This window comes from Xiphias gladius, chromosome 11 (assembly GCF_016859285.1).
Source record: "Xiphias gladius isolate SHS-SW01 ecotype Sanya breed wild chromosome 11, ASM1685928v1, whole genome shotgun sequence".
Taxonomy (NCBI): domain Eukaryota; kingdom Metazoa; phylum Chordata; class Actinopteri; order Istiophoriformes; family Xiphiidae; genus Xiphias; species Xiphias gladius.
In genome coordinates, this window is record NC_053410.1 from 17,781,365 (window position 1) to 17,806,405 (window position 25,041).

Below are 25,041 nucleotides of genomic sequence, written 5' to 3' on the forward strand. Positions count from 1 at the left end.
ACCATGACCAGCAAAGCCCTCATTTCCCTGGTAACTCAACACCAATATGTTTCATCACACAGATAAGCTCTGAAAGTCATGCAGACTTCTTTCCAGCAGAGCAGCCTCGTCTGTCCCCTGCATTTCAGTGATCAACTGGCTTTATCAGAGGAGACACTGGCCTGTTATCTCAAACCGTCAAGACAAAAAAGGTGTAACGAACTTGAAAATGCCAAGCTCTCTTGCCATTAACCCAGTGCATTGATTCAGCGGGAAAAAAGGACTACTTATGAGCTTGTGTGGTGGGCGCATCCAAGTGATTAGAGTGCTACAAGCCAAGTTTAGGTTTGCAGGGTTCCCCCTTTGAAAGTGATCTGTTAAGTAATTTGTATGCTTTTTACGCTTTTCAATGTTTGTCCTCAACATCTGCATCTAAGTCTTGTGTTCTGTTAAACTATAACCAAATGGAACAGAATTGTTACCTTGAATGCCCAGTAATGTTTTACTTATTCCTCCAAAAGAGTTTCTAAGTTACTTGTGTACATGTATAAGTAATTTAGAAAGTAATTATACTCAAATTAGTTGTCAGAGATCTTAAATGCTTCTGCTTCACCAACACACATGATCTCATTTAGATCATTTATTACATTTCGGAGGGTGCCGATATACATAGCTATTCTGAAGTTGGCAGCAGCAGTGCTACCAAGCAAAAAAAAGTTAGTCTAACGCTTGTCTGAGCGTTTTACCTATATACCTACTAATTTTGCCAGAAACAGGGTAATGGTCTTCTGAGTAAAACTCCAGTCAGTAGTTAGACACTTGCAGTAATCCTTTCAGTTCTGCTGGCAGTGACATGGGAACGCTGTAATGAGTAGCAGCTTTGCTCACCCAGTTTCTCTTCAATGAAAGAGGTGACCCTGAGGCCGAGGGAATCCTCACATCACAGAATCCCAACATTCCTCTGAAAAAACTTTCCAGCCATTACTCCAGTAATCAGTAAAACAGTACTCATTCATACATGGTAGGAAGAATTTCCAGTTAAAAGCTGCCGCACTCTTGACAGCTGAGCCAGTTTCTTCTCTCCTGCTCCCTCTTTTACAGTGATGACTCTCCTCTTCCTGCCCTGCCCTGATATGATTGTTTTCTGCTTTTCACTACACAATTGTAATTTATGGATCTGTCAGATTCAATATACAATATTGTTTTCAATTCAATAACGCAGCGCAAGGTAGATAAGTATTCCTACAAAGCATAGCATGGTAGGAATACTGGGCAGTTTGGGTTCGGAGAATATAGCCCTATCAGGCGGCTGATATGAGAAGCCCCATACACAATAATCTGATAATGGTTTTTACTCTCATTAGGATACAGACCGTATCTAATCTCAACTGCTTTCCTCAGGTATGTATATGTGCAGCTCAGAGATATTTAAATGGTAGAGTTACATGCAAATAACGGGGTCTTGCCTCTGTGAGGGAGGCCCTACTTCTGAGTAAAGGTGAGGACGGACCTGAATTGGCAAGGTGAAATTAACTTGCATAATGTAGCAAAATGCAAGAAAGACAGGAAATCATGTGGAAAAGCAATACTGCAAGCATCCACAAGTTGAAAATTAGACACCTATTTATTAAAAGCTGAACTGTCACAACCCACTGTCAATGACCCCGCACTTTGCCAGCATTCGTCCTACTCTGCTGCTTGTATTAATTCACCATGAACTTGCATAAACAACAAACAATAAATCAATACTTCCGGAAGGAGAGGTCAACCCCGACCCGCTCTTGCCCTAATTATCTGCATATTGGAGAGTCTTGATATTTTGCAGGGCAAATTTCTATCAAATTGAACTCTGCATAAGGTTAACAAAGCGGGATCAATTTGCGACAGGAAGCATCTTGTCCCCTTTTTAATTGAAATGTGTGAGAAGTGAAGTTTGTTGATACGGCACCTTGGGAGCAGCCATTAGGCGGACACCTCCAACGAAAGAAAGGTAGACAACCACACATGAGCAGACTCTGGTAATGCATTAGCATATTCACATCATGACCATTTGCATTTAAGGCTGTCCTATTTTTAAGGTTCTCTGGCCTGAAAATATAACTGACATTCTCCCTCTCATATTGATCCTCCATTGTACTTTTGTTGTTCCTGTGTGATTTTCAAATAGCCCAGGTTTTATGTAAATCAAGATAGATTTATTTATTATATTTTTACAACATATTCCAAAGAAGCCCACAACAATAAAGGTAGCACATACAGTATCTAAACTGCGGAGTTAAATACTCAGAGGATGACCACAAACAGAATTATATGAAACTGTTCAGATGTAGGCAGCAGTTGAAATACTTTCACAGCTGCAGCACAACCGAAGTACATGTGTATATTTTAAAATGACAGCACAACACCTTAATCTGGAAATGCTTTTACATAAGTGTCACACATTCTTTGACAGATTTGGGCACAGCTGACCATTGAAGAAGCTAAATCTACCCGGTCTAATTTACAGTGCTCATTTGGACCCAGCATTGCCACAGATTTGTTTTGCTGTCACAATAATGAGCCCCAACCCATGTCTAATAACATGAAAGGCTGGGCTGCCGATGACCTTCAGGTTCTAGCAACAGCCTCACCTGCCCTCCTGGTAGAGGACACCACCAGCCCGACGTCCCAGAGATGAGAGGGGGTAACCAAGCATTGCTGCCATCCATCATCACATTACACATGTTGGCCTAGTTTAATGTCCTTTTCAGACTTAACTGGAGACATGCTTAGCTGCACAGAAACATGGGAAGCAGCTAATTAGTCTATGCCAACAGCAGTCATTTGCCACTTCAAGGGTGAAATCCCTTCCAGAGCACTAAGGAGGACTCTGTCCATCCTAATAGTCGCATCTATTACAATGCGATGGCATCTCCATAATGAACAGTAGATTACAGAAGCATGTGGCCCCTTAGTCTAGTAAGGAGTATAAGCATTAAAATAATAACTGTATACTCAAACAAGTAGTGTTTGAGTATACAGTCTGAGTATACAGTTTGAGTCAGATGGCGAGATATTGGAGCAACTACGCTTGCTAAATACAGAACACTTTCTTCAGGGTCTAAAATTGAACCTTTTCACCTTCTAGGACAGTTCTTTTGACCACAGGGCAAACAGCTGGTGAGCATGAGAAAGGTTACTGTGCTGAGCAGGTGCTGTGATGTGATGGACTGACAGAGCTCAGGGAAATTAGAAAAGGGTAGCACAGGGGAAACAGGACACACACTAGAATACATCTGTAGATATAGGAGAGCCTATGAGGGAGAAGAAGAGGGAGTATTTTCTCTCTATGCCAATTAATTGGCTGAAAAGACCTTGTTTAGAAAATTCTGCAATAATACAATTGTTTAAGAGGCATGTGTCAAAGTTCCCGCAGTAGAAGCTGATTTGCAGGTTGTTCAACCTACAGTTGCAGCAATACTTAAAGCACTTAACAAAAATATTAAAGAAATCAAGGAGTGCCATGAGGTGTTGTAACTTGATTATCACAACAAATTTAACACAATGCCCCACTTTAGTCATTGGGATGTAGAAGCATTATAGGAATATTCTCTCTTCGACTGTTTATTTCACACGGAATTATGCTAACAATGAACCCTGTTGAAGCCGGTCTCAGGCTTTAGCTCAAACATTTCACAGACCTGTACCCCTAATTGTAATGGAAACAGTGCGAAGGATGATAAAAACTCACAAGAAAAGTGTCAAAAAAAGGAAAACAAATACACCACTCTCAGTTCCAGTTTAGAACGCCTGCCAAGTCAGCCATACAACTCGTGAACCATAGCAGACATTGGAAATTACTCTGGCTACTGCTTGCCAGGGTGAAAGCCATAAGCATTTCATCAGTACACTAAGATGACAGCACACACACTTGTTATTTTGTTTAATGGTGAAACAATCCATGACGTTCAGTGAGTAAGTATGCATCTTCATACCAGTGGGGTTCATGAGTTACCCAGTCTCATTATTACCAAGTACTGGACGGACTACCTCCCGACACTTTCCTAAGGTGCTGGCCAAGGAAATATCAGCCATGTACGTCACGAGTGCTTTGGAATACACACTTGGTATCTAGGTTGTTTCGACTCAAGTGTCTCAGTGTTTTTAGTTCAGATGAGAAATAGAGAGAGATCATCCATAAATAACCTGCATCTTATAATGTGCTAAATGCATCGTTACCTCACCTTCGAGTAAGCGCACTTTTTCTATGTCAGGATGACAAATTTTAGATGTCCCCAAACAAAGTGAAATGCTGAAGTCGTTGCTCGGCCAAAGTTCTACTAGGTTTCTAATGCACTAATTATCTTGATGAGTTTTTTTGATAGATACTGAGCATGGTATCTGTACAATCTAATGTAATCAAATACAACTGTTCTGGCATAAAGTGTTTTTATGATGCCTATAATACGTATTTGTGTAGTGACTTTAGAAAGGTGGGGTGTTAAATTGGCTAAATCTCCTCTTTGCCCTTGCCAATTCTGTCACTGCTGTATGTATTTGCAATACTACTTCCCACTCGGGTTTTTGAAATTAGGAAAGAGGGGAAAGAGGGGTTGATTACACAACATCACACTGCTATGGTATTATCCAGGGCAGTCAGTGCTAATATTATATTTTAATATTTTAGTTTCTTATTTTTCAGTTTCTTGTGTTTCATCATTCGATGATCAAATGATCAATTGCTTTATATTTACTCTAAGTCCACCTTTCACCTTACCTTCTACACTGATCCCCTGCCCACACACAAATGAGAGCAAACAGCAGTAATGAAGGGACACTCTGCTTTACTAACAACCCAGTGGCAACATGGCCTCATTTCTAGGAAACCAATCCCAGTAAAAACAACACAAACACACAGGGATCACAGCTTGCGACAAATTCTAGATTTTACAGGGCACTAAAGTCCTTGAGAGGGGCAAATGTAGTCATTTTGTATCTACACTTTGGTCTAACTAAGGTAGGTGGCTGCTGAAGCAGGGTGGACTAACATGCCTTCCTGCCGATACAAGAATGGCTCTATCTCCTCTATTTCCTCTTCACTGCTCTGCAGCCCACTATCTAAAACTAACTCAAAAAGCAAATAAGTGGGAAGTCAGTAGTGGATTTAACTATCTGGTTGTTCAACCATTAAGTTGGTATAGATATCAGTCTGGCTTAAAGCCGAGTTACACTGTAATGTTTCTGAATGGATTTCTGAATGATTATTGTTCTGACACCAGACAGCAAATTAGTTATGTTTCATTCAACATTTTTATATAGCAGTATTCTATATACTATATGATATTATATTGCTGATCTTATTTTGTCATGCTTCCAAATTGATACCTCCCATTCCTGAAAGAGGGTCCTCTTCTGTAAGTTTAAGTTTTGTTTTTGTTTTTTTACAAAGGATTCTTTTGTAGTTTTTCCTTGTCCATATGGCTTGACATGACTTCCCTATATTAGTTCTTTGTGTTGTTTACTATAAGGCTAAAAATCACCTCATACAGCAGTTTATTTATATAGCTAGTCCGGTCTACTTTGACTCTTCCCAAACCAGTTGATACTGTATGCTAGTGTGGGAAGTGTAAGCATATAAAGAGCAGTAGTGGAAACATGGCATGGTATATGGACTGAATGGAATATCCAGTCGACAAATCAATCATTTTGTAACTCTAACTTTCACTGACCGAAATTCTATCATATCAGTTTGGCTCATATAGCCATATGAAACCCCACAGGAAAACTGAAATCAATTTTCTCATCCACTAAAGAAAACCTTCTAGATTGCACTTCATGCCCATTAAAATTGCTTCTGTGTACAGAAAGTAATCCAATATCACTGAAAAGATGGAACAGTACAGCTGCGCTGACCAAAGATTATGAAGTTGCTCACCAGCAGAGGTACCAGACACCATATGATAAAAATCTGATTACAGACTTGTAGATAGTCATCATAAACCTCTAATGTCATAAACAGCCAATCTGGCTCTAGCACTGAAATGCCATCAATTATTTCCATACAGGTGATAGCCAAGCACCTGTCAATCATCAGACTCCAAAGTGAAGAAAGAAATCCTTGATAAGACAGTCCATTCATCATGTCATGTCAAAATGTTTTGTCCTCTACACAATACACCTATTTTCCCTCAAAGTCACACATATAAATGTGAGACCATAAATGGACTCAGGAAACAGTTTGCCCATAAAGGACAGAATTACATTAATTAAACTGCCTGTGTGGACAGGTTTGCCAATCACTCAGCTATCTTATCCATTTAGCAGACAACAGTCACAAGATGACATTCATTCTCTTATCACACTTATCTGGATAACTTCAGCAGTGACCCCGTGAAGGCAGCGGGGATAAAGTGGTTTACTCCAACACTGATTGGATTAAAAGCCAGGAGTGGGCTTTGACCCCTGGCCCACCGACTGCTCAGCTTTAATGACCATGTCGACTTAAATGGAAATAAGTAACTAAAGAAAACATGATTCGATCTCTCTTTTACTCCCGAGTTCAACATGAAACACATTATTTTTGATGCAACATGGGGAAATATTTACTTGGTTTATTCATACTATAGAAATACACACTTGGACCTGTAATTTAAAACCCCTGTACAAGGACTATTTATTTGCAGTGACTCAACTCTCGTGCCACACTTTATGTGGCACAGCATTTTATTAAAGCTGACTCAATAGTAATCCGGTGCAAGTTAAATGTGAGCCTATGGAGCCCACAGTCTGCTTTCCATTCCTGGGGAGCTGACCTATCATGACTGCAGCATTTTATAGAAGCAGCATTCAGTTTGCTCACTGCTTGAAGTTGGGCTCTAGATAGCACATTTGAGTCTTTTTAGGAACACGCCCCGCTGAGAGACACATACGTGCTTGATGGCAAATCATTAGCACATGTCCAACTGCAGCTTAATACTGTGGACACAAGTCTAGAAACAGAGAGTTTTCACACTGCGGAGAAGAACTCGCAAATGAACACAGAGGCTTTGCTGTCACAAAGCGACAGACTCGCATTAGGAGCTGCAGCACCAACGCTTCCATGGATGAGGACACAATATGACAGGCAAACAGAACTATAACCCGAGCAGACTGAAATAAAATGAAAACTTATTAGGGCCAACTCTGCCGAGACACAACTCACCTTGGTTAATCGCTTAAGGTTTAAATATACCAACTTATTTTAGAGGAGGAGAGAATATTTCCTCTCCACAGGGATACATTTGTTCTATTGTAATAGTTCACTGTATGCGACAGCACCATCAGCCGGTGTGGAGATGTGGACCAAGTGTGTCTATTTTGACTGTTTCTTAATCTCCAGACTGGCCTGTTCACAGGAGGGAGAGCTTCATTTGGTTTCACAAGGCCTGTGGCAATCGTGCGAGTGTTTGTAGGAGGGTGGGGTAGGAAGAGAAAAATAAGAGAAAAAGAGAAAGGTAATCACAAGACAAATCAAAAGCAAGAAAAAGAAAGACATAGAGGGAGTGAGCTGTGTGGCAAAAGAAGACACACAAAATATCACAGCAGTATTCCTAGCTACAACGAAGGGGTCATTCTTTCCTGGGCTGCAATGACTTCCTCATTCTTTCGTATTCAGATCCATCCTGTGCTTCACCTCCCAGCTGCTGCTGTAAAGGCTCAGAGTTTCAGCGGAGGGAGTCGGGTCACAGAGGCAGGAACATGTGCAACTACTGCATTGTAGTGACAGTTTTTTTTAAGACAACTGCCTTCCTGTTATTGTGAGCATTTTTGAGGTCAAATCCATTGCTACAGTAGCTGCGTAAAGGACCTGAATCAGCTTGCAGGAAAATCCAGGATCTCCCAGCCGAATGGGGAAACACCCGCAGGGAGGGGAGAAACAGCAGGCTGGCTGGAGATTCTGACATCATCCAAGTGTGGGCTTCCATGTTTTCTGTGAAGTCTCATATGTGTGTGTGTGTGTGTGTGTGTGTGTGTGTGTGTGTGTGCCTGTGTATGTGTGTGCGCGCGCATGAATAAACAGTGAGTGTATCTCTCTCTTGCTCTCACACAATCACAACTGTGGCTTTCCTTCCCAGCTCTTAGCAGACATTCATTATTCTGAGTTTCTGCTGCTGCACCACCACACACAGACGCTGCAGTTCACACACCATGTAGAGGCAGAGAGATGAGGGGAACCATCGGTCATGGATTGGCAACCAAACCTCCCGCAAGCTGCAGCCAAAAAAAAAAAAAAAAAAAAAAAAACTGCTCACACCAAACATCCTTATTGCAACACCACAAAAATAAGACACCTATCGCCGGCCGTCGGTAATTAAACCAACCCCGACATCTACTGCACAAATGATCCAACACCTTCAGAGGGATCTCATTCAAATTCACACTCAGCCCATCAGAACGGCAACGGCTGAAAGAAAAATATGCCCGCAAAGTTGACGGACGCGGGAGAAAACGTGAGACATGAGGCGTTATGTGGAAGCAGACCAGCGTGTCTGAGGGCTAGTTACAGTAAACGGCGGGGCAGCGTCAGTGGGGTTTTGGTGGGCTTCAGCGAGCGCTCCACAAAAAAAAAAAAAAAAAAAAAAAAGCTGCATTGCCTCTGTCAAAGCTCTACGCGCCACAGTGGATTAAAATAACCACACGACACCGGGTCAGGATTGATATCATGACTCATCTTTCGCCTCACCTTCTCGTGAAGCGCAATCTCAAGAGAAGACACGAAACGGGAAATCTTTGGCTAATTAGCTTTACTTCCTTAGCCATCCCAGCCGCCGGTTTTCCCCCCTCCGGTCCAGCCCGTCTGCCCAGTTCCACACCTCTCCCTGCGTGCTCACACGTCCTGGGACTTACCGGTCTTATGTGCTGATGATGCCGCTGTGAAGAGACGACAAGTGCGGGGAGGCTTCCGGCCACCGCTCCGCTGCTCCGGGACAACAGGAGTACCGATCTGCACACTTTCGCAGCCATCTCTGTAGTGAAAATGCGCCGGGAAGGAGACTGCTGCGGGCGGACCAGGACTCACCGAAGGGAAGAGGGAGGGTGGTGGGCGGGTTGCGGGGCTGGACTACGACTTAATACACATGCCCAGTGTTGCACCAGTATATATAGATTTTAAAAAAAAAAACCAAGCACTTCTTTGCTGGCTAATTCAAAACAAACATAAGCACAGACTACAGTTGAGTCTTCGCACCCTACAAAAATCTACCACTCAGTTACTCTATTGAAAGTCACAGAAGTGTCACATAAAACATTTATTACAGGTGTGGACAAAATTGACAGGAACCACAGTGTTGTGATAGGACAGGGTGCTCTATCTGAAAGTGTAATTCCACTTCATTTTAGCTCCGTAGAAATAAAAGAAAGAAGAAAAATATAACTTCAGCTCCCACTCTGAACATTATCTCCACTACAGTCTCTAGTATCTCAGTGGAATAATACTGCAAGATAAAAAAATTAAAAAAAGTATAATGTCTGTGTAATGTAGTGAAATGTACAGGTATGTGGTAGTACAGTAGGTATTACAGTGACACGAGAGGACATTAAAAACAAAACAAAACAGGCCTTCCCTGGGTATTGGGTACGGTACACACACAGCTGAATAGTGGAAGAAATATAGGAAATTAAAAAATAACACTATAAATTCCATATTGAGTTACTTTGGAAAGATGACTTTAAGTCCACATAATACAATTGTGAAGAAACAGATCCTGTGTATTTAAAAAACAACAACAACACTGTTTTAAATTCAATGGCAACAAAACTACAGTCAAAAGTGTATAGCTTCCTGATCTCCTGTTTTTATTATTTGTTTATTTTGCTATTGCTAAATTTTAAAAAGTTATCATGGGTATAGGCGTTTAGTGTAAGAGATGTAGCTGTAGCTGTATGTACACCATATACCAACTTGTTCAGCTATTACTACAGCAAAACTTGGCACTTAGTGTAGAGCTGACTTTACTTCAAAGATTTCCAGCTATCTTGGAAGAGACAGGCACAATATAACTCTCTGTCGCTCTGTTAGGCTAAATATTGGCAGACTTGCTGTCACTAGCCACACCACCTTTACCAATATAACTGTGTCTAATATTAGCTTGTCCTTCAGTCACTCTTGTGACTATGTCCCAAAAGAGAAACCTACAGGATCCAATCTAATTGAACTGATCTTCAATGACTTTTCAACAGCATGAGCAACTTCCTAACGTAGACTCCTTAATGCATTGCAGCGCTCCTGTCCCTTAATGACCGAACATAAGGCCAAGCAGTCAAGTATGAGGCTTCTGGTTTTCTCCAGAATCAATCAACCACTGCAATTGCAGGTAATAGGAGTGGTAATGGGTCTGTTTGGTCAATGAATGTCAAGGAGACTCCCCTCAGTGGAATGTAACCTGTTCTCCTTAATCTTTGACCAAGTCTCTCATGTAATACCACCCGCCGCGCCTGTATTGGGCCAGAGGGAAGCCAGATAACATTCAATAACTCTTGGGTTATAAATATAAAAGAGTAAACCCATTTTGTAACTTTTATAATAGTAATTTATATCATAAATGGCTTCATATCATGGCTTGAACTTTACAGAATAAGAAATAAATAAAGAAGGATAAAGAAAAAATCAAATAGAGATTTGGTTGTTGTATTGTTGTAGATTGTGCTTGTCTCCTATTTGTTTCGGAAATACAGTGGTAATACGTCATCGCTCCAGAACTCATCCCAGTTGCTTCCGTACTTCTTCAGGTGCAGTGCATCAGGCTGTGTGGGCGATGCAATTTAAATGCAAATTCTCAGCAATTGAAAAGGACCTGCTCAAGGCCTCGAGGCTGCATCGATTCATAAAGCGAATCTTTGTGTGATGGCAAATACTCACAGGCGCTGGCTCACATAAACCTTTCCACTACCATTGTAACTGTACCATGACAGTATGTGTTTGCCCATGGTGTGTCATCAGTGTAAACAAAAGAAGCTGTGGAAAAGTGGTTATACAAAAGGTAATTACCAATACTTTTACTATTATAGTTTTTTGGATCCTACTGTGAGCTAGAATATACGCTAGATGATTACAGTAACTTGATCCTCTATCTGCTAAATATCTAATCATGATACTACTTTTCATGGGTATATTTAACAGGATTCACACTTTCATCTAAGTATTAAAATTCAAGTAATTACACAAAATGACCCCAAAAAAACTATCCACAATTAATACTGACTACAAAACCATTGTTACATAATTTCACAAAATATTAAATCAGCAAGTTTCCACCATAAAGATGGCTAGTAATGGTTCAGATACAAGACAACAAGATCAGTGACAAGTGACATGATTACTCTTAAATGTTACTGAATCCTGAAATATATTTAAATATATTTACAAATTAAAATATATTTACAGAGTGATCACTCTGAACTGAAAAGAGAAGGGAAATCAAAATTTATAGTCCAAAGTTAATTTTGGGCAGACCCTGATTTTCATTTCAAATGGTGCCCCCTAGATTCCAGTTTCAAACTCATTAATGTTCTGAATTTCAGGGATTCAATATGATAATATCAGGCGACAATAAGATTTATGCAATTCAAATGTAATCTGTGCTGACGCTAATCTTTTTTCACAGCTTTTTGCCAACTGTAAAACAAAAACTCTTTAAGAGTGAAAGAACTGCTTTTAAAAACTCATTGCACCCATATCTCAAGGTCAGAGATGGATGAAGGGAGCAGAATAGAAAAAGGGGTGTGTGTCAGTGCCTGTGCTTGTGTGTGCCAGCATGTCTGTGGATGACTGAAATGTCTTCCAGTAGCACTGAAGATCCCCTCCCAAAAGGTTATGTCGAAAGCAAGCATGTGTGGGTGTGTAACCTCTGTTTCATCACACCACCAATCAGATACTATATAGTGCAAACACAAATCTAATTAGGCAGTTTATGCTGCCTTTTTTTTCTTGCTTACTCTTACACATGAAGGCTCACAGACACCACACTAGAATATGACTGCTGAAGCTGGAGCCTGCATTTGTCTGCAGGTCTTCCCCTGAGCCATCTTTCACTATTATGTTACATACAACTAGTGGATCAAGTTTCAACATAGTTTTCATTCTACAAAGCAGCGTGGCTGTGACTTGCCTTGGTGCACAAAAACTGCTGTTGTTGCTGTAAAGCCAACACTCCCCATGGATTTACTAGTGTGTTCTCATTGTGGCACTCAAGAGTGAGACACCCTTTTAAACCAAACACAAGTAACAGCAGTAGCAACACCGCTTTTATGCACTAAAAACATCTGAGCTGAGGAGGGTCTCCTTCAGGCCTGTCTTATCTCCTGCTTCAGCTTTGCACTGCCACAATAGCAGGCTGGCTTTAATCAGCGTGCAGTGCTTTTGTATAGATTGCTGTGACATTGCAACACAAAGACTACAAGGTAAACAGTTACCTTGCCTTACCTTAACTTTAAACACAAATTAAGTCAGACCAATGGGAGGTGCTAGACTCAGAAAGTGGAAACCTGAGTAGGACCAAAACATTTGGTGCGTTTTAAGGTTTACACGACTGTTAGCTGATCCTTAAGGCCTAACTTCTGAAACGTCAGGACTCTGACCCTACACCGTGACCTGTCGCCTCAGACATGGTTACAGATCTAAAAACACTCTGGTCATGAGCTATTTAGTAGATATGCCTTTCCAACTAGTCCAGACTGAGTATTTGTGTATGTATTTTGCATGACATTTGATTGCATGTTGTGTGTATTTCATGTGTTTGCTTAAAGAAGTCTGGCTTTTGGGAAGCTGATTAGTTCCAGTTGCCAAATTTGTAAGTCTACTGCACAATTTAAAGAACACGCAATGTGTTATGCATATTTAGGGGAAAAACAAAAGACTGGAATCGTTTTTGTGAATGAGATGAATGTCTCTCATTTAGAGAAATTCACACTATGATTGTGGACATCTAGCCCATGCTCATGTTACTATTGTTGTGAAGCTATTCACATTCAATATGAAATTTATATAGTCGACAACTACATATTGTGGGGTTCTTGTGATAAATTGCTTGCATTAATGAACCCCTGCACTTGAGGGCTGCAGTTACAGTTAAGAAGCCTTCTTTATTAAAAAGAGACAAGAGAGGGGGGTGGGGGGTATTGAAAAGTCACTTTAACAAAGGATGGTAAGAATAGAGAAAGAGATTAGTAAAGATAATAGTTTGTAATAGAGAGGGTGGTAAGAGATATTAGTTGCAGTGTGGATACTTGATATTAAAGTGCTGTTCTGTTAAGACAATAATTACCTCAACTTCAAGGAAACCTTACTGTAAACAATAACTCCCATGTATACCTAGATGAAGCAACTATAAAATATCAAACAAGCTCACAGAAAACAGTCACAGAAAACTACCTCTGGCCATTGACCTTTTTGACCAAAGGTCCATTTGTTATTGTAATAGCTGTATTGATAATCAATATATTGACAGAATGCTCAGATTCTGTCCTCACTTGAAAGGACAGTGTTTCATTTATTATTATATTAAATCATATTCTCCTTATATATCATGAATTGTCAAAGGAAAAACATTGGGCTCCATTTTCACCAATTTATAGCTTATGTATAAATCTAAAGTCATCAAACATCCTTGCCTTATGCATGACACCTAACAAAGTGTCAAGAGAATTTGATGAACTGACGCAGCAGAGCAACACAGGATCGCTGTATTCACATTCTGCGGCTCATCACAAGTTAATCTACCAAAGAGGGAAGACATTAAAAAAGAATGTGTTGTTTTAAACAGCTTGCTAAGCAGTGTGGAGCACTATACAAACAGAACAGGAGTCCCAGACACAATGTGAGCAAAGAAACAAACGTGTCTCCACCTGCATGTGTTAACTTATTAACAAGATTTTTTTTTGTGTTTATCCAGGTGTGTCCAGTCATTTCACTTAGCCAAGAGCTAATAGTGAAATATGGTTGGACCAATGAGAATACAACTTCACAGTAGCAACTGAGCATTCTCAAAATGTTCCCTAATGAAAACTCAATAGGGCCAGACGTCTATTAAAGAGATTTTGCCCTTTACACAGAGCAATTTTGTTTTGTTGACTTTAAGTTTAGGAATATGAGTATGGATATTAAATTATATAAGTGATGTAAGAAACATAAATCTACATGTTGTTTACAGTGTGTTGATGTCTAGAGGGGGAGATGAACTAGTCTAATGTTTCTTAAAAAAACAAACCTGGTGTTTGGACTCAACTTAACAGTCACTGCTGAACAGCATTGTCTAGCAGTCAATCTTTAGTTTATTCATAACCTCATAAACATTGATGTACATTCACATCAAGCAGAATTCGGACCTACACTTTCATTGGATCTGACAAGTCCCTGCAACCTGCAGTCATCTATCACACATCCCCACCCAGCTCTCAGCAGCTCCCCAGCTTTTCCTTTCACATTATGCATTCGGTACAGCAGATATGTATTCAAGGTAACAATTATAACTGGCATACTCCAAAGAGGAAAGTCATTTAGTTCAGATACATTTTTATGCTGGAGCTCTGGCAAGACTGACTGACATGACTGACCTGACTGGCAGCAGATGCCCTACCTCCGACTTCAGTACAGTTATGTTATTGAAATGAGTGTCTTTTTAAAATCAGAAACAGAATTGCCAAAGCTGTATTCAGGGCGTATATATTTCAAAAACATACAAGCAACAGATCGTGTACCTTTCATGTACCTTCAGTTTTCAATCATACTTATCCTATTTAATATGTAAACCATGTTTGATCTGAAACAATCCTATACAAGTACTATAGCATTCGTTGGACTTTGTCTTGCAGTTTGTGCAAGTCAGTTTGCTCACCTTTTTCATTGTAACATAAGTTTTCAGTCAATAATACCAGAGTGGCCTGATTTAAATTAATATGCTTTTGGGGAGCAATGGTCATTTTTTTTCAACAGTGAAAAGGTTTTTTTTTTTCTTCATATTGATGGCTGTTTTGCCTCCTGTATAGTATTTAACCCTCATTTATGGTGCAAAACTGTGCTGAATAGGAGCACGCCATGTTGCTAATCGATGAGATAACATAAAATGCATGGTCATTTGATTTACCTTTGATTTTACTTACACAGTAACTGCATCCCCGCGAGTGGAGGCAGGGAACTCACTTGAAACTGCATGGGGCGGGGCGGCGCAGACGTTGCCCCACCCCGCGGTTGAGGAACACGGAACTGCTGTTTACGCTGCGCTCCGTCTCTGCAGTAACAAGAGGTAAAGACGTACTCTGAAACGCCGAAGACATCACAATTTTGGACTGACTGGCGTTTGTGGTGTCGCTAATGTGAGTAACGGTGCCGCTTCTTTGCTAACACAGCTCTCTAACAAAGCGGTGTGTAACCGATATGAGAAGTAGCTGCTCCCGGAGCTAACCGTAGACATTTATCCTAACGTTAACTGTTCGCTTGCTAGCTAGCGATAGCTGACCTACGAAACATTTTTCTGACTGCTGGACTCGATAGTTAAGCATGTCACATTAAGAATAACCAGTCATTAAAAAATTAGGACTGGCGTGAAAGGTTATTACTGGTTAGCAGACAGCTGACCGCAAACGTTGTGTTATTGCAGACCGATGTAAACGAGCTGAACTTGGAGCTAAAACAAAACAGAGGGGTCCTTGTGCATCATGAGAAAAAGTTTGGCCGTTCACGTGTCCGCTCAAGCCAAACGTAACAAAAACATTATCTTAAAAATTATGACTCTCATTGCTGTACATTTTGGCTATTATAATTTAACGCTTTTGATAACAGTGTTGAACGTTAGTATCAGTTACCCGACTCTCTGATGGGGACCAAATAATCACATCAGCCGTACCCCACATAACGAAGGGAGGTTTTGTCTCCCGGGTGCTCATCAGAGAAGACTTTCCTTAACTTAATATGGTTAGGTATATAGGTGAAAATTGGGAGAATAATAACAAATGATTATTCTCAGACAGGATAGCGTCGTGCTAACTTCTGCTTAAAGTAAACTTCTCATTTTACTTGGGAAATATTGCGGGTGGACCCTTGGGTATCTCTGGACCACAATTATTGGAAATTGTATAGTCTGACCAAACTGAGCCACCAGCTCTGTTCAGGACCGTAAACAATAATCACGTTGGTTTACGGATTTGTTTCGCCTTTTTTAAAACTTTGTTCCAGCCTAAACCCCTGTTTGATCAATTCGCATACTGTACAGTTTGAACACTTGTGTTTAGTAAACTTTATATTCCAGTTGGCCAGTGAGAAGTGGTGAACTATGATGTGAGTCAGCACACTGTCAAAAGTGGCCCAACCTTTGAGTATTATTGCCTGTTGACTGTCTGTCCAGTGTATTTTGTTTTATTGTGATAACAGTACGTAAAAGGACGTTGCTTGCATTTTTGAAAACGCTTTTGTCAACTTTAATGAATGAATCAACTAGTAAGAAAGGTGTCATAAATCATAAGCAAATAACAGACCTACTTAAAGATCTATGCAATGTCTGTAAGTTTCCAAATTGGAGACTCTTGTTTTTATGTGACACTGAGGGTAGGACGTATACATGAAAACTTTACTTCATCTGTGCCTCTGGTATTCCTGACAATAATCCCCTCTCTCTGTTGATATTAACCGCTTGGAGGCAGATAACATCCCTGAGCAACAGAGGAACTGCAAAGTTTAGCATCATGGAACTGCCAAGTTTACTTTTATTTAAGAAGAATGCATCCCTACTCTAAACTGAGGGCTTAAAACATAATTTTTAGTGTTCCAGGCTGTTGAGGTTAGACTGCCCACTAATTTTCTGCCCCATGTGTATATATCTATATCTCTATATATCTATATATCTATTTATATATCTATATATCTATTTATATATATATAGTAGTCATGAGCTGGAAGCTGGGAGTCAAAGAGATCAAGAAAAACAAACCTCTATCTCTTGTGTATGATTTAGGGTTGTCTGGCAAATGTGTGTACATGTATTTGTGTCATGGTTTTGTTGAGGCAGAGATGAAAAAACTCTTTACAGTTAAAAATAAAACTTCTAACTACATTTCAAGCAGATCTCATATAGACATGAACAAATTCTTTCAGGGCAACATTTGAGAAATTATTCAGAAATTATAGCCTCAGTTCTTTATTTTTTTTGTGTTGTCTTTACTTAAAAAGCCGTCTGTACCTTCAACTGTCATTCTGTTTTATGTAATTCACAAGTCTTAGTTCATAAGTCTTGCTGGTTTCTGTAGTCTCTTTGGTACCAGTGATAAAGCCGTCTCCGTTCCACGGAAATTGTGTGCATGCGCGCTTGCTGTTCCCTTCAGTCCCCATTGTCAAGGGCTGCTGAACACTCCAATTAGCATATGCCGTCTCTTCTTTTTTCTTTCTGCTGAATAAATTTGACAATTGATGTCTGAATTGTTTATAAGATATCAACAGGTGGCAGCCTCAGTGGGGTGAAATCCTCCATCCCATAGTTTGGAAAGTGCACACATGGGAGCTACAGATGCACAACAGTAGCACTTTGCATAATTGTTAATCATCTTTCCGTGACACTGATGAATTAAGCAACAGTTGGTTAAATATGAAGTTCTGGAGCTTAGCTGCACTGGTGGCAATTAGTTTTATCATTGCTTTCTGTTTATTAATCTAGGTGTGTGAGGATTCCAGGACATTTAAGCATTGACTGTCAAAGGTAGAGTTTTGTCTGTAGTGAGGTATGAAGATGGATCCCTAGAGTGAACTGCTGTTTTTCTAAGCTTTGCCTCTTGAGATAAGTGTTAATTAGTTCTTGGTCAAATTCTCCAAATCCTTACCTAATACTTTAATGGCTTATGACTGGACAAGGAATGGGTTTAGCACAGTGGTAGTTGTGCGCCCACTTCTATGTGATGCTGAGATGATAATGTATATATTTTTTGTAGTTCGAAGCAGTTTCATCCTCTTATTTGTATGTATTTGCAACAACAGATGCAGATCTATGCTGGCTATTGTAATTTATTTCTGCTGCCACATGCTGGACAAAATGCCCGATGACAAGATTGCAGAGCATTTCTGTTGTCAAAGGGTGTCAGCTCTATGTTTCACCACACCTTTACTCTTTTCTCAGTGCAGGATGTTCCGCGTGCGGGCATTGTCTGCAGTGTCAGTGGGGCTAGCGCAGTTGTCCCGGCGCTACCACAGTGGGGCAGTGCGAGGGTCTGGCCAGAGGAGGCTGATGCTGGCAGCCCTGGCCGGGGTGACTGGTGTGTCTGCTAGTGCTGGGCTGCTCTGGAAAAGGTAGGAGTCCGTGACTACAACTGTGTGCTTGTACATACTATCCAGAAAATAATAATAATGTCGATTTGATATTTAAATTGAATTCAGAAATGCTTTATTTATTTTTTTTAATTCAGTTTGAGACAAGCTGCTTAGCAAACATAAAAACACACAAAGAATTTACACATAAGAATAACCAAATTATTACAGAATATGTTAGAATAGAGATTTTTGAAAATAAAATGTCATTGATTGCCTCTGGTTTGACATAAAAATTTCAAAAATTTTCAGATAAACTAGTTCTCTACCCCTAAACACAGTGTTGCTGGCAACTGTGTCTTACGACTGTGTTTTTGTTTCTCCTGTCCTGATCTGCATTTTTCTGGTTTTCCTACCACATCAAAGATATTCCCCTTGAACGACACACCACTCTTTGAAATGCATCATTTTGCGTCTTACACCATGACTTGCAAGTTCCTCTATCTGGTGTGTTTCCCCATTAAATGACCAGACCTTGGTCAACATCAAGTAAACTCAGATTTACTTGTGGTGCAGTATAACAGCAGGTCGACTATTGAGCACATGCTATTTTCCAAACATTACACTACTATTGGTGAAACCACCCCATGAAGTTGCTTACTTGCATTTCTGTTGACATTCTAAGCCACCACCCCAGGGGTGTCACAATGGCTATCCATTACTAAGAAGTCTGGTGTTTGGTTAAGGCAAAGCGGTAGAGAGGGCATTTATGGGGACACAATGACTGTGCTGCAGAAAGCAGAGTGATGGATGATGCCTCAGGGCATTTGAGACTGATGGGACGAGACTGTTCCAGGCCTTCACCCCAGGCTTCATTCTCCTTGTGTCTCATTAAACTGAAATATTCAGCCTGCCTCAGACAGACCCAGCTATTTATTATTACTATTTCAGTTTTCAATTAAGTCCGAAAAATGGTAAAATGGGAGTTTTCTATGGTGATCCTCTCCACATTGAAAAGACAAGCAAAACACAGTGCAGCTCATAATCTCTCTCGTTCCTCATCTCTGTTTTAACTCTGCTTTTAACACACTTGTGTACAAACCATAGTCAGCTCCATACTTCCCCTGCTCTACGTGGTACCAGAGCAAAACAAAAAAAGAGATATTGCTATACTTAACTTCTTTGGCTGTTAATATGGAACTATTCCTCAGGTTTTAATCTTTTTCTAATCTCTTTCTTTGTTGAAAAAAGAGCATATGCAGACGCAGGGCCTTCCGTTCGACACTCTGAGCAAACAGGAGGAGAGGACGTGGAGTTTGTGAGGGATACAGACTCTGAGACCGAGTCAGAGAAATCGGTGGAAGCCAGCAGTGGAGATGAAGAAGTAAAGGATGAAAGTGGAGAGGGGAAAAAAAAGAAGCCACGCTCTGGATTCCGTGATCGCAAGGTAATCAATAAACAATAAACATTCAGCCATTCAGACAGTTGCCTATTTCATTTACCTCAAGAATGGTGTTTGAATACCTTACCAATCAATGCCCAATATGCAAACGCCAGTATATTTTGACAGAATATTATACGGAGACACACAAGGGTAATCAGTGTGCATTCCTTCTGTCATAAACAACTGAAATGTACCACCCGTAAAATTTTATGCTGTTAATTAGGCAGCAGATGACAAAGGACAAGCAGAAGAGGAGGAAAAGATATTTGATAAAATGCCAAGTAAGCACGGTTTGTAACTCTTTATATTGCTGGTGGAGGACCAGGGAAGAGGAAAGAAGAAGGGCTTCGGATGCTTTTGTTTTTTCAAATAATGTGATGCGATGGTACATCTGACTTTTGGGTACAGATGTTTAAACTGCACAATCACTCTTACCTCTGCAGCAGCCATGGTCTACTGAAAGCATATAGCTGTCTAGGGAGCAAACTGTCTTAGTTAATCACAGCAACACAGAATTCACCAAGGTGTTGGTAAAAATAGGTTGTTTGTGCAGCTCACCCACTATGTAAAAGAAAGAGTCTAAGTTTGATAAAGCACATTGTCTGATGTAAATTCTGTGTGTATATGTGCGTGCAGATGTCCGTGTATATGTGTATGCAGATGTCCATGCATATGCATCAGTGCTTCAGACTCAGATTGCCATCAAAATGTCAAATGTTGACAGAGGTTTACAGTATGTGTTGCAGGAAGTATTCAAACATTTTACATCAACATGTCTTAAGAATATTTATTTTGAGTTTTTGGTCCTTCCATGTGTTTTTTTTTTTTTTTTTGTCTTTACTTTTTTTCAAAGGTGATAGGGACTTAATAAATTATATAAACTCCAATGCAAAATTATGCAGCAGGAGGGAATTTTCACTCTAATGTGTGTTTAAAATTCAGTGCTTTCACTTTCTTACTTTTAAACTGATCTACCACTCTTGTGTCAGATGTTGTACAACAATCTTTAAAAATGTGAAGTAATAATTATAAATACATTGCTGTGAAAAGGTATGTTCCCCCTTCCTGATTTCTTCTTTTTTTGCATATTTGTCAAACTTAAATGTTTAGATCATCAAACTATTTTTAATATTAGACAAAGATAAGCTGAGTAAATACAAAATGCAGTTTTTAAATTATGTTTTTTTTTATTAAGGGAAAAAAACTATCCAACTCTACCTGGCCCTATGTGAAAAAGTAATTGCCCCCCCTTAATAAATCAACTGATTTAATTTTTTTGAAAGCTGAGTTCAATTTCACAAGCCACACCCAGGACTGATTATTGCCAGACCTGTCGAATCGAGAAATCACTTAAATAAAACCTGTCTGAAAAGGTGAAGTAGCCGTAAAGATCTGAAAAAGCAGCACATGATGCCACGATCTAAAGAAATTCAAGAACAGATGAGAAACAAAGTCATTGACATCTGTCAGTCTGGAAAGGGTTACAAAGGCATTTCTAAGTCTTTGGGAGTCCAGAGAACCACGGTGAGAGTCATTATCTACAAATGGAGGAAATTTGGAACAGTTGTGAGCCTTCCCAGGAGTGCCCGGCTTACCAAAATTACTCCAAGAGCGCATCGACGACTCATCCAGGAGGTCACAAAAGAACCCAGACCTGCAGGCCTCGTTTGCCTCAGTTAAAGTCAGTCTTCATGATTCCACAATAAGAAAGACACTGGGCGAAAATGGCATCCACAGGAGAGTTCCGAGGCGAAAACCACTGCTGACCAAAAAGAACACAAAGGCTTGTCTCACATTTGCAAAAAACAACTTGATGACCCCCAAAACTTTTTGGAAAATATTCTGTGGACTGATGAGTCAAAAGTGGAACTTTTTGGAAGGTGGGGGTCCCATTACATCTGGCGTAAAACCAACACAGAATTCTGCAATAAAAACATCATACCAACAGTCAAGCACGGAGGAGGTAGTTTGATGGTCTGGGGCTGCTTTGATGCTTCAGGACCTGAACGACTTGCCGTAATTGATGGGACCATGAATTCTGCTCTCTACCAGACAATCCTGAAGGAGAATGTCCGGCCATCAGTTCGTGACCTCAAGCTCAAGGGCACTTGGGTTATGGAGCAGGACAATGATCCGAAACACACCAGCAAGTCCACCTCTGAATGACTCAAGAAAAACAAAATTAAGGTTTTGGATTGGCTTAGTCAAAGCCCGGACTTAAATCCGATTGAGATGCTTTGGCATGACCTTAAACAGGCACGTCATGCTTGAAAACCTCCAATGTGGCTGAATTACAACAATTCTGCAAAGAAGAGTGGGCCAAAATTCCTCCACAGCGATGTGAAAGACTCATTGCCAGTTATTGCAAACGTTTGCTTGCAGTTGTTGCCGCAAAGGGGGGCACAGTTATTAGATTCAAGGGGCAATTACTTTTTCACATGGTTGACATGGTCTCTTTACCTTCAATAAATGGAATGATCATGTAAAAACTTCATTTTCTGTTCACTCATGTTGTCTTTGTCTTACATTAAATGTTCTTTGATCTGAAACATTTAAGTGTGACAAAAATGCAAAAACGGAAGAAATCGGGAAGGGGGCAAATACTTTTTTACAGCACTGTAAGTGGCGTGACCTGAATTTAACTCCCCTGGTTGTATATGCATTTTTTGTAATCGAAAGAAAGAGCATAAAAGGCTGAAAGCCAAACAAACTTGAGTCTCCATCAGTCTGGGTGATGCTGAATTCAGTAGCCTGTAAATCTGAGGACAAGAGAGCTAGAGAGAGATGACAGTGTGTCCCGGGCTTTCCATCAGTCATGCTCTCTGGCATTTCCACATGAATGGCCTATAACCTCTCATCCATACGCTGATGGTTACTTCTTGTGGGGAACACGCACCTGGTGATTTCCCTAAAGACCAATAAAACCTGCTAGAGAGGAAGAACCAACACTGAAACACTTAATCATAGCTACAGACTCAATAAGAGAATCTACTTTGACCAAAGTCTATGTTTCTCTCTCTCTCTTTCTATTATGAGACTGAAGTGGATAACAGCATCAAAAAGTTGAAACTGTAAAATGTGTTTTTACTTTTTCAATAGGGAATTTATGTAGTATACACAATCATTCAGATACTACTCTTTCAGTTTCCCAATTATGCTGCATCTGTTTGAAACTCTCTATTGCAAAGCAGATGGCAGTATTAAGTCTTGTCGGTCAGACTGATCCTGACACTTTATTTCTTGTTTTTATTATGTGGTAGTTAAGTCAGGAGGTTAATATACTTCCCCATCAGGACTGACAACTTGTTGTTAATGCCACCACCTGCTTCTTTATTTTGGTCACTCCTTCCCCCCCTACGCACTCTCTTAAATCTCCCTCAGATTATTTAACTTACTGCTCACAGGATTTTAATATTTCTGATTCTTTAATCTTTTGTTTGGGAATATTAGAGTGGTACTCACACCTAATCTGTGAAATTTTGTGTCATTAATTGTTCTTCCTGGCTGGTTGGCAGGTGATGGAGTATGAGAACAGGATAAGGGCCTACTCGACTCCAGACAAGATATTCCGCTACTTTGCTACGCTGAAGGTCATCGGCGAGCATGGAGATGCTGAGGTTTACATGACGCCCCAGGACTTCATACGCTCTATCACACCTAATGAGAAGCAGCCTGAGAGTGAGTTTCTTCTTTTTCCTTCGCCTTTATCAGTGACTTCGTAACACCAGTGGGCGTTAACAAGTCACTGATAAAGGCTTGAGTTCAGTAGCCTGAGTTCATCATATTTGTTTCACTCCTTTTTCCTTTATTCCTTGATAGTGAAATAAATGTTTAGGCTGATTTTGACCCCAAATACACCTTGGCAACCTTGCATGTGTCATAGTACATGCATGCAGATAGTTTTAACTATCCAGGGTGAGATGTTTGCAGTTAGCAGTGCTGAGATCAGCATTGTCCAGAGTTGCCCTTTCAAACATGCAGCACACAACCGGAGATTGTCCATGTAGGACGCGTAGTCACCCACTGGAAATACACCGTTTGATTCCCTCTGCATGCTGGGTAGAATGTGCAGGAGAAACAACCATCAGACACCCCTCTGCTTGCTGTGAATTCTCTGGATAATGACCACCTTTGTTCACACATAAGCTCAATCAGACATTACACGGGCCTTATACCAGGGAGCGTCCATTTAATGTTAAGTTCAAGCGATTCGAACAATTTCGTTCACACAGACCTCTCCTCCAGGTAAACTCTAGAAAAGTTCAGGGTTCTAGTACATGTGTGAAAGCGGCTCAGGACTTATGACAGTTCATGGTATAACAATCCCACCGACTGTGTTCACAAGTATGAAGGGAGGCAGGGAGAGAGGGAGTAACAAGCCTGTCCAATCACGCAGAGTTGAGAGAATCATGACACAACAGTTGGCGTATCAATTAACAGGTTCAAACCAAAGCGGATCTCTGGCTTCACACATGAAGCCAGTGAGAGATATTTGATCTTTAGTCATGGGAGGGTTGGGAAAGCAGGGAGCTTAACTGGGTATAGACATGTTTCAGCGCCACTCTTGTCTCTATCTGTCAGTATCCTGTTATTTAACCCCAAAGTTCAGTTACATTTGTGTGACATTTTATAGTGTGGGAGTATATTAACCTCCATCACAGACTTGCAGTCGAATGGTTGGTGTGTAAGAACTATTAGATCCTGAGCATTCATCCACAGTTGAGGAAGCAAGCCTGCAGTTACCACTTAATAACGACATAGCTGGGCTTGTCACGTCTGTGCTGCCTTTCCTGCTTATCTCAGCACTTCCATCTGTTAACCATGCTCAAGACTTGGTCTAGCTTGGCCCCTATTGGCCTTCCATTCTTAGACCTAGTATCTCTCTTCCCCGCTTCATGAGTCCCCAGCTCTTCATTTCTTTCTCCTGTCTTTTGCCCTTCCAAACTGCAATTAAAGTCATGATGAGCTGAGCTCTGTTGGATAAGAGAAGGTTCAGCAAAGCAGATGAAAAAGGCAAGAGAAACTGCAGTTTACTTAACAGGCAGCCATTTCACTCTCTACTTAAAGCCCCCGACCCAAGTGAGGTTAACCAACATTCTCCCTGTTCAATTTGAAAAGTAATGGTCTCAGTTGCTTTTCTTGTTTTACAGTTTACGGATTTTCTTGCCAGTAGATGATGAAAAACCGAGGGACCTGATAAGTAACACAAACGATAGTTTTAGCCACCCTTTTATTTTGAATTGTCTGTTTGGAGATACAGAGATACAATACATACAACTGCATCCCAGATCAGAGGCTAGATCCTCAGAAGGCTGTGGTACACAAAGCATCCCCAAATCCAAAAGTCCATCCTCATAGGGACCAATGCTCGTGGTGA

General features: G+C 40.4%; 2 protein-coding genes across 7 annotated transcripts in view; one reads left to right on the forward strand and one right to left on the reverse strand.

Annotated features, from left to right (window-relative positions):
- Positions 1 to 9,027, reverse strand: part of mcu (mitochondrial calcium uniporter) — a 50,840-nt gene extending 41,813 nt beyond the window's left edge. For both annotated transcript variants that reach the window (XM_040138614.1, XM_040138613.1), the window contains exon 1: positions 8,845 to 9,027. In XM_040138614.1, the coding sequence (XP_039994548.1) occupies positions 8,845 to 8,961 (117 nt within the window). In that variant the 5' untranslated portion in view covers positions 8,962 to 9,027. The remainder of the gene's footprint in view (positions 1 to 8,844) is intronic.
- Positions 9,028 to 15,139: 6,112 nt separating this feature from the next.
- micu1 (mitochondrial calcium uptake 1) overlaps positions 15,140 to 25,041 on the forward strand; it is a 33,732-nt gene continuing 23,830 nt past the window's right edge. For 3 of the 5 annotated variants that reach the window (XM_040138850.1, XM_040138852.1, XM_040138853.1), the window contains exons 1-4: positions 15,140 to 15,306; positions 18,098 to 18,262; positions 19,472 to 19,667; positions 23,180 to 23,342. In XM_040138850.1, coding sequence (XP_039994784.1) covers positions 15,305 to 15,306; positions 18,098 to 18,262; positions 19,472 to 19,667; positions 23,180 to 23,342 — 526 coding nt within the window. In that variant the 5' untranslated portion in view covers positions 15,140 to 15,304. Of the gene's footprint in view, positions 15,307 to 18,092; positions 18,263 to 19,471; positions 19,668 to 23,179; positions 23,343 to 25,041 lie in introns of all 5 variants that reach the window. The other 2 variants (XM_040138851.1, XM_040138855.1) reach the window with 2 other exon arrangements.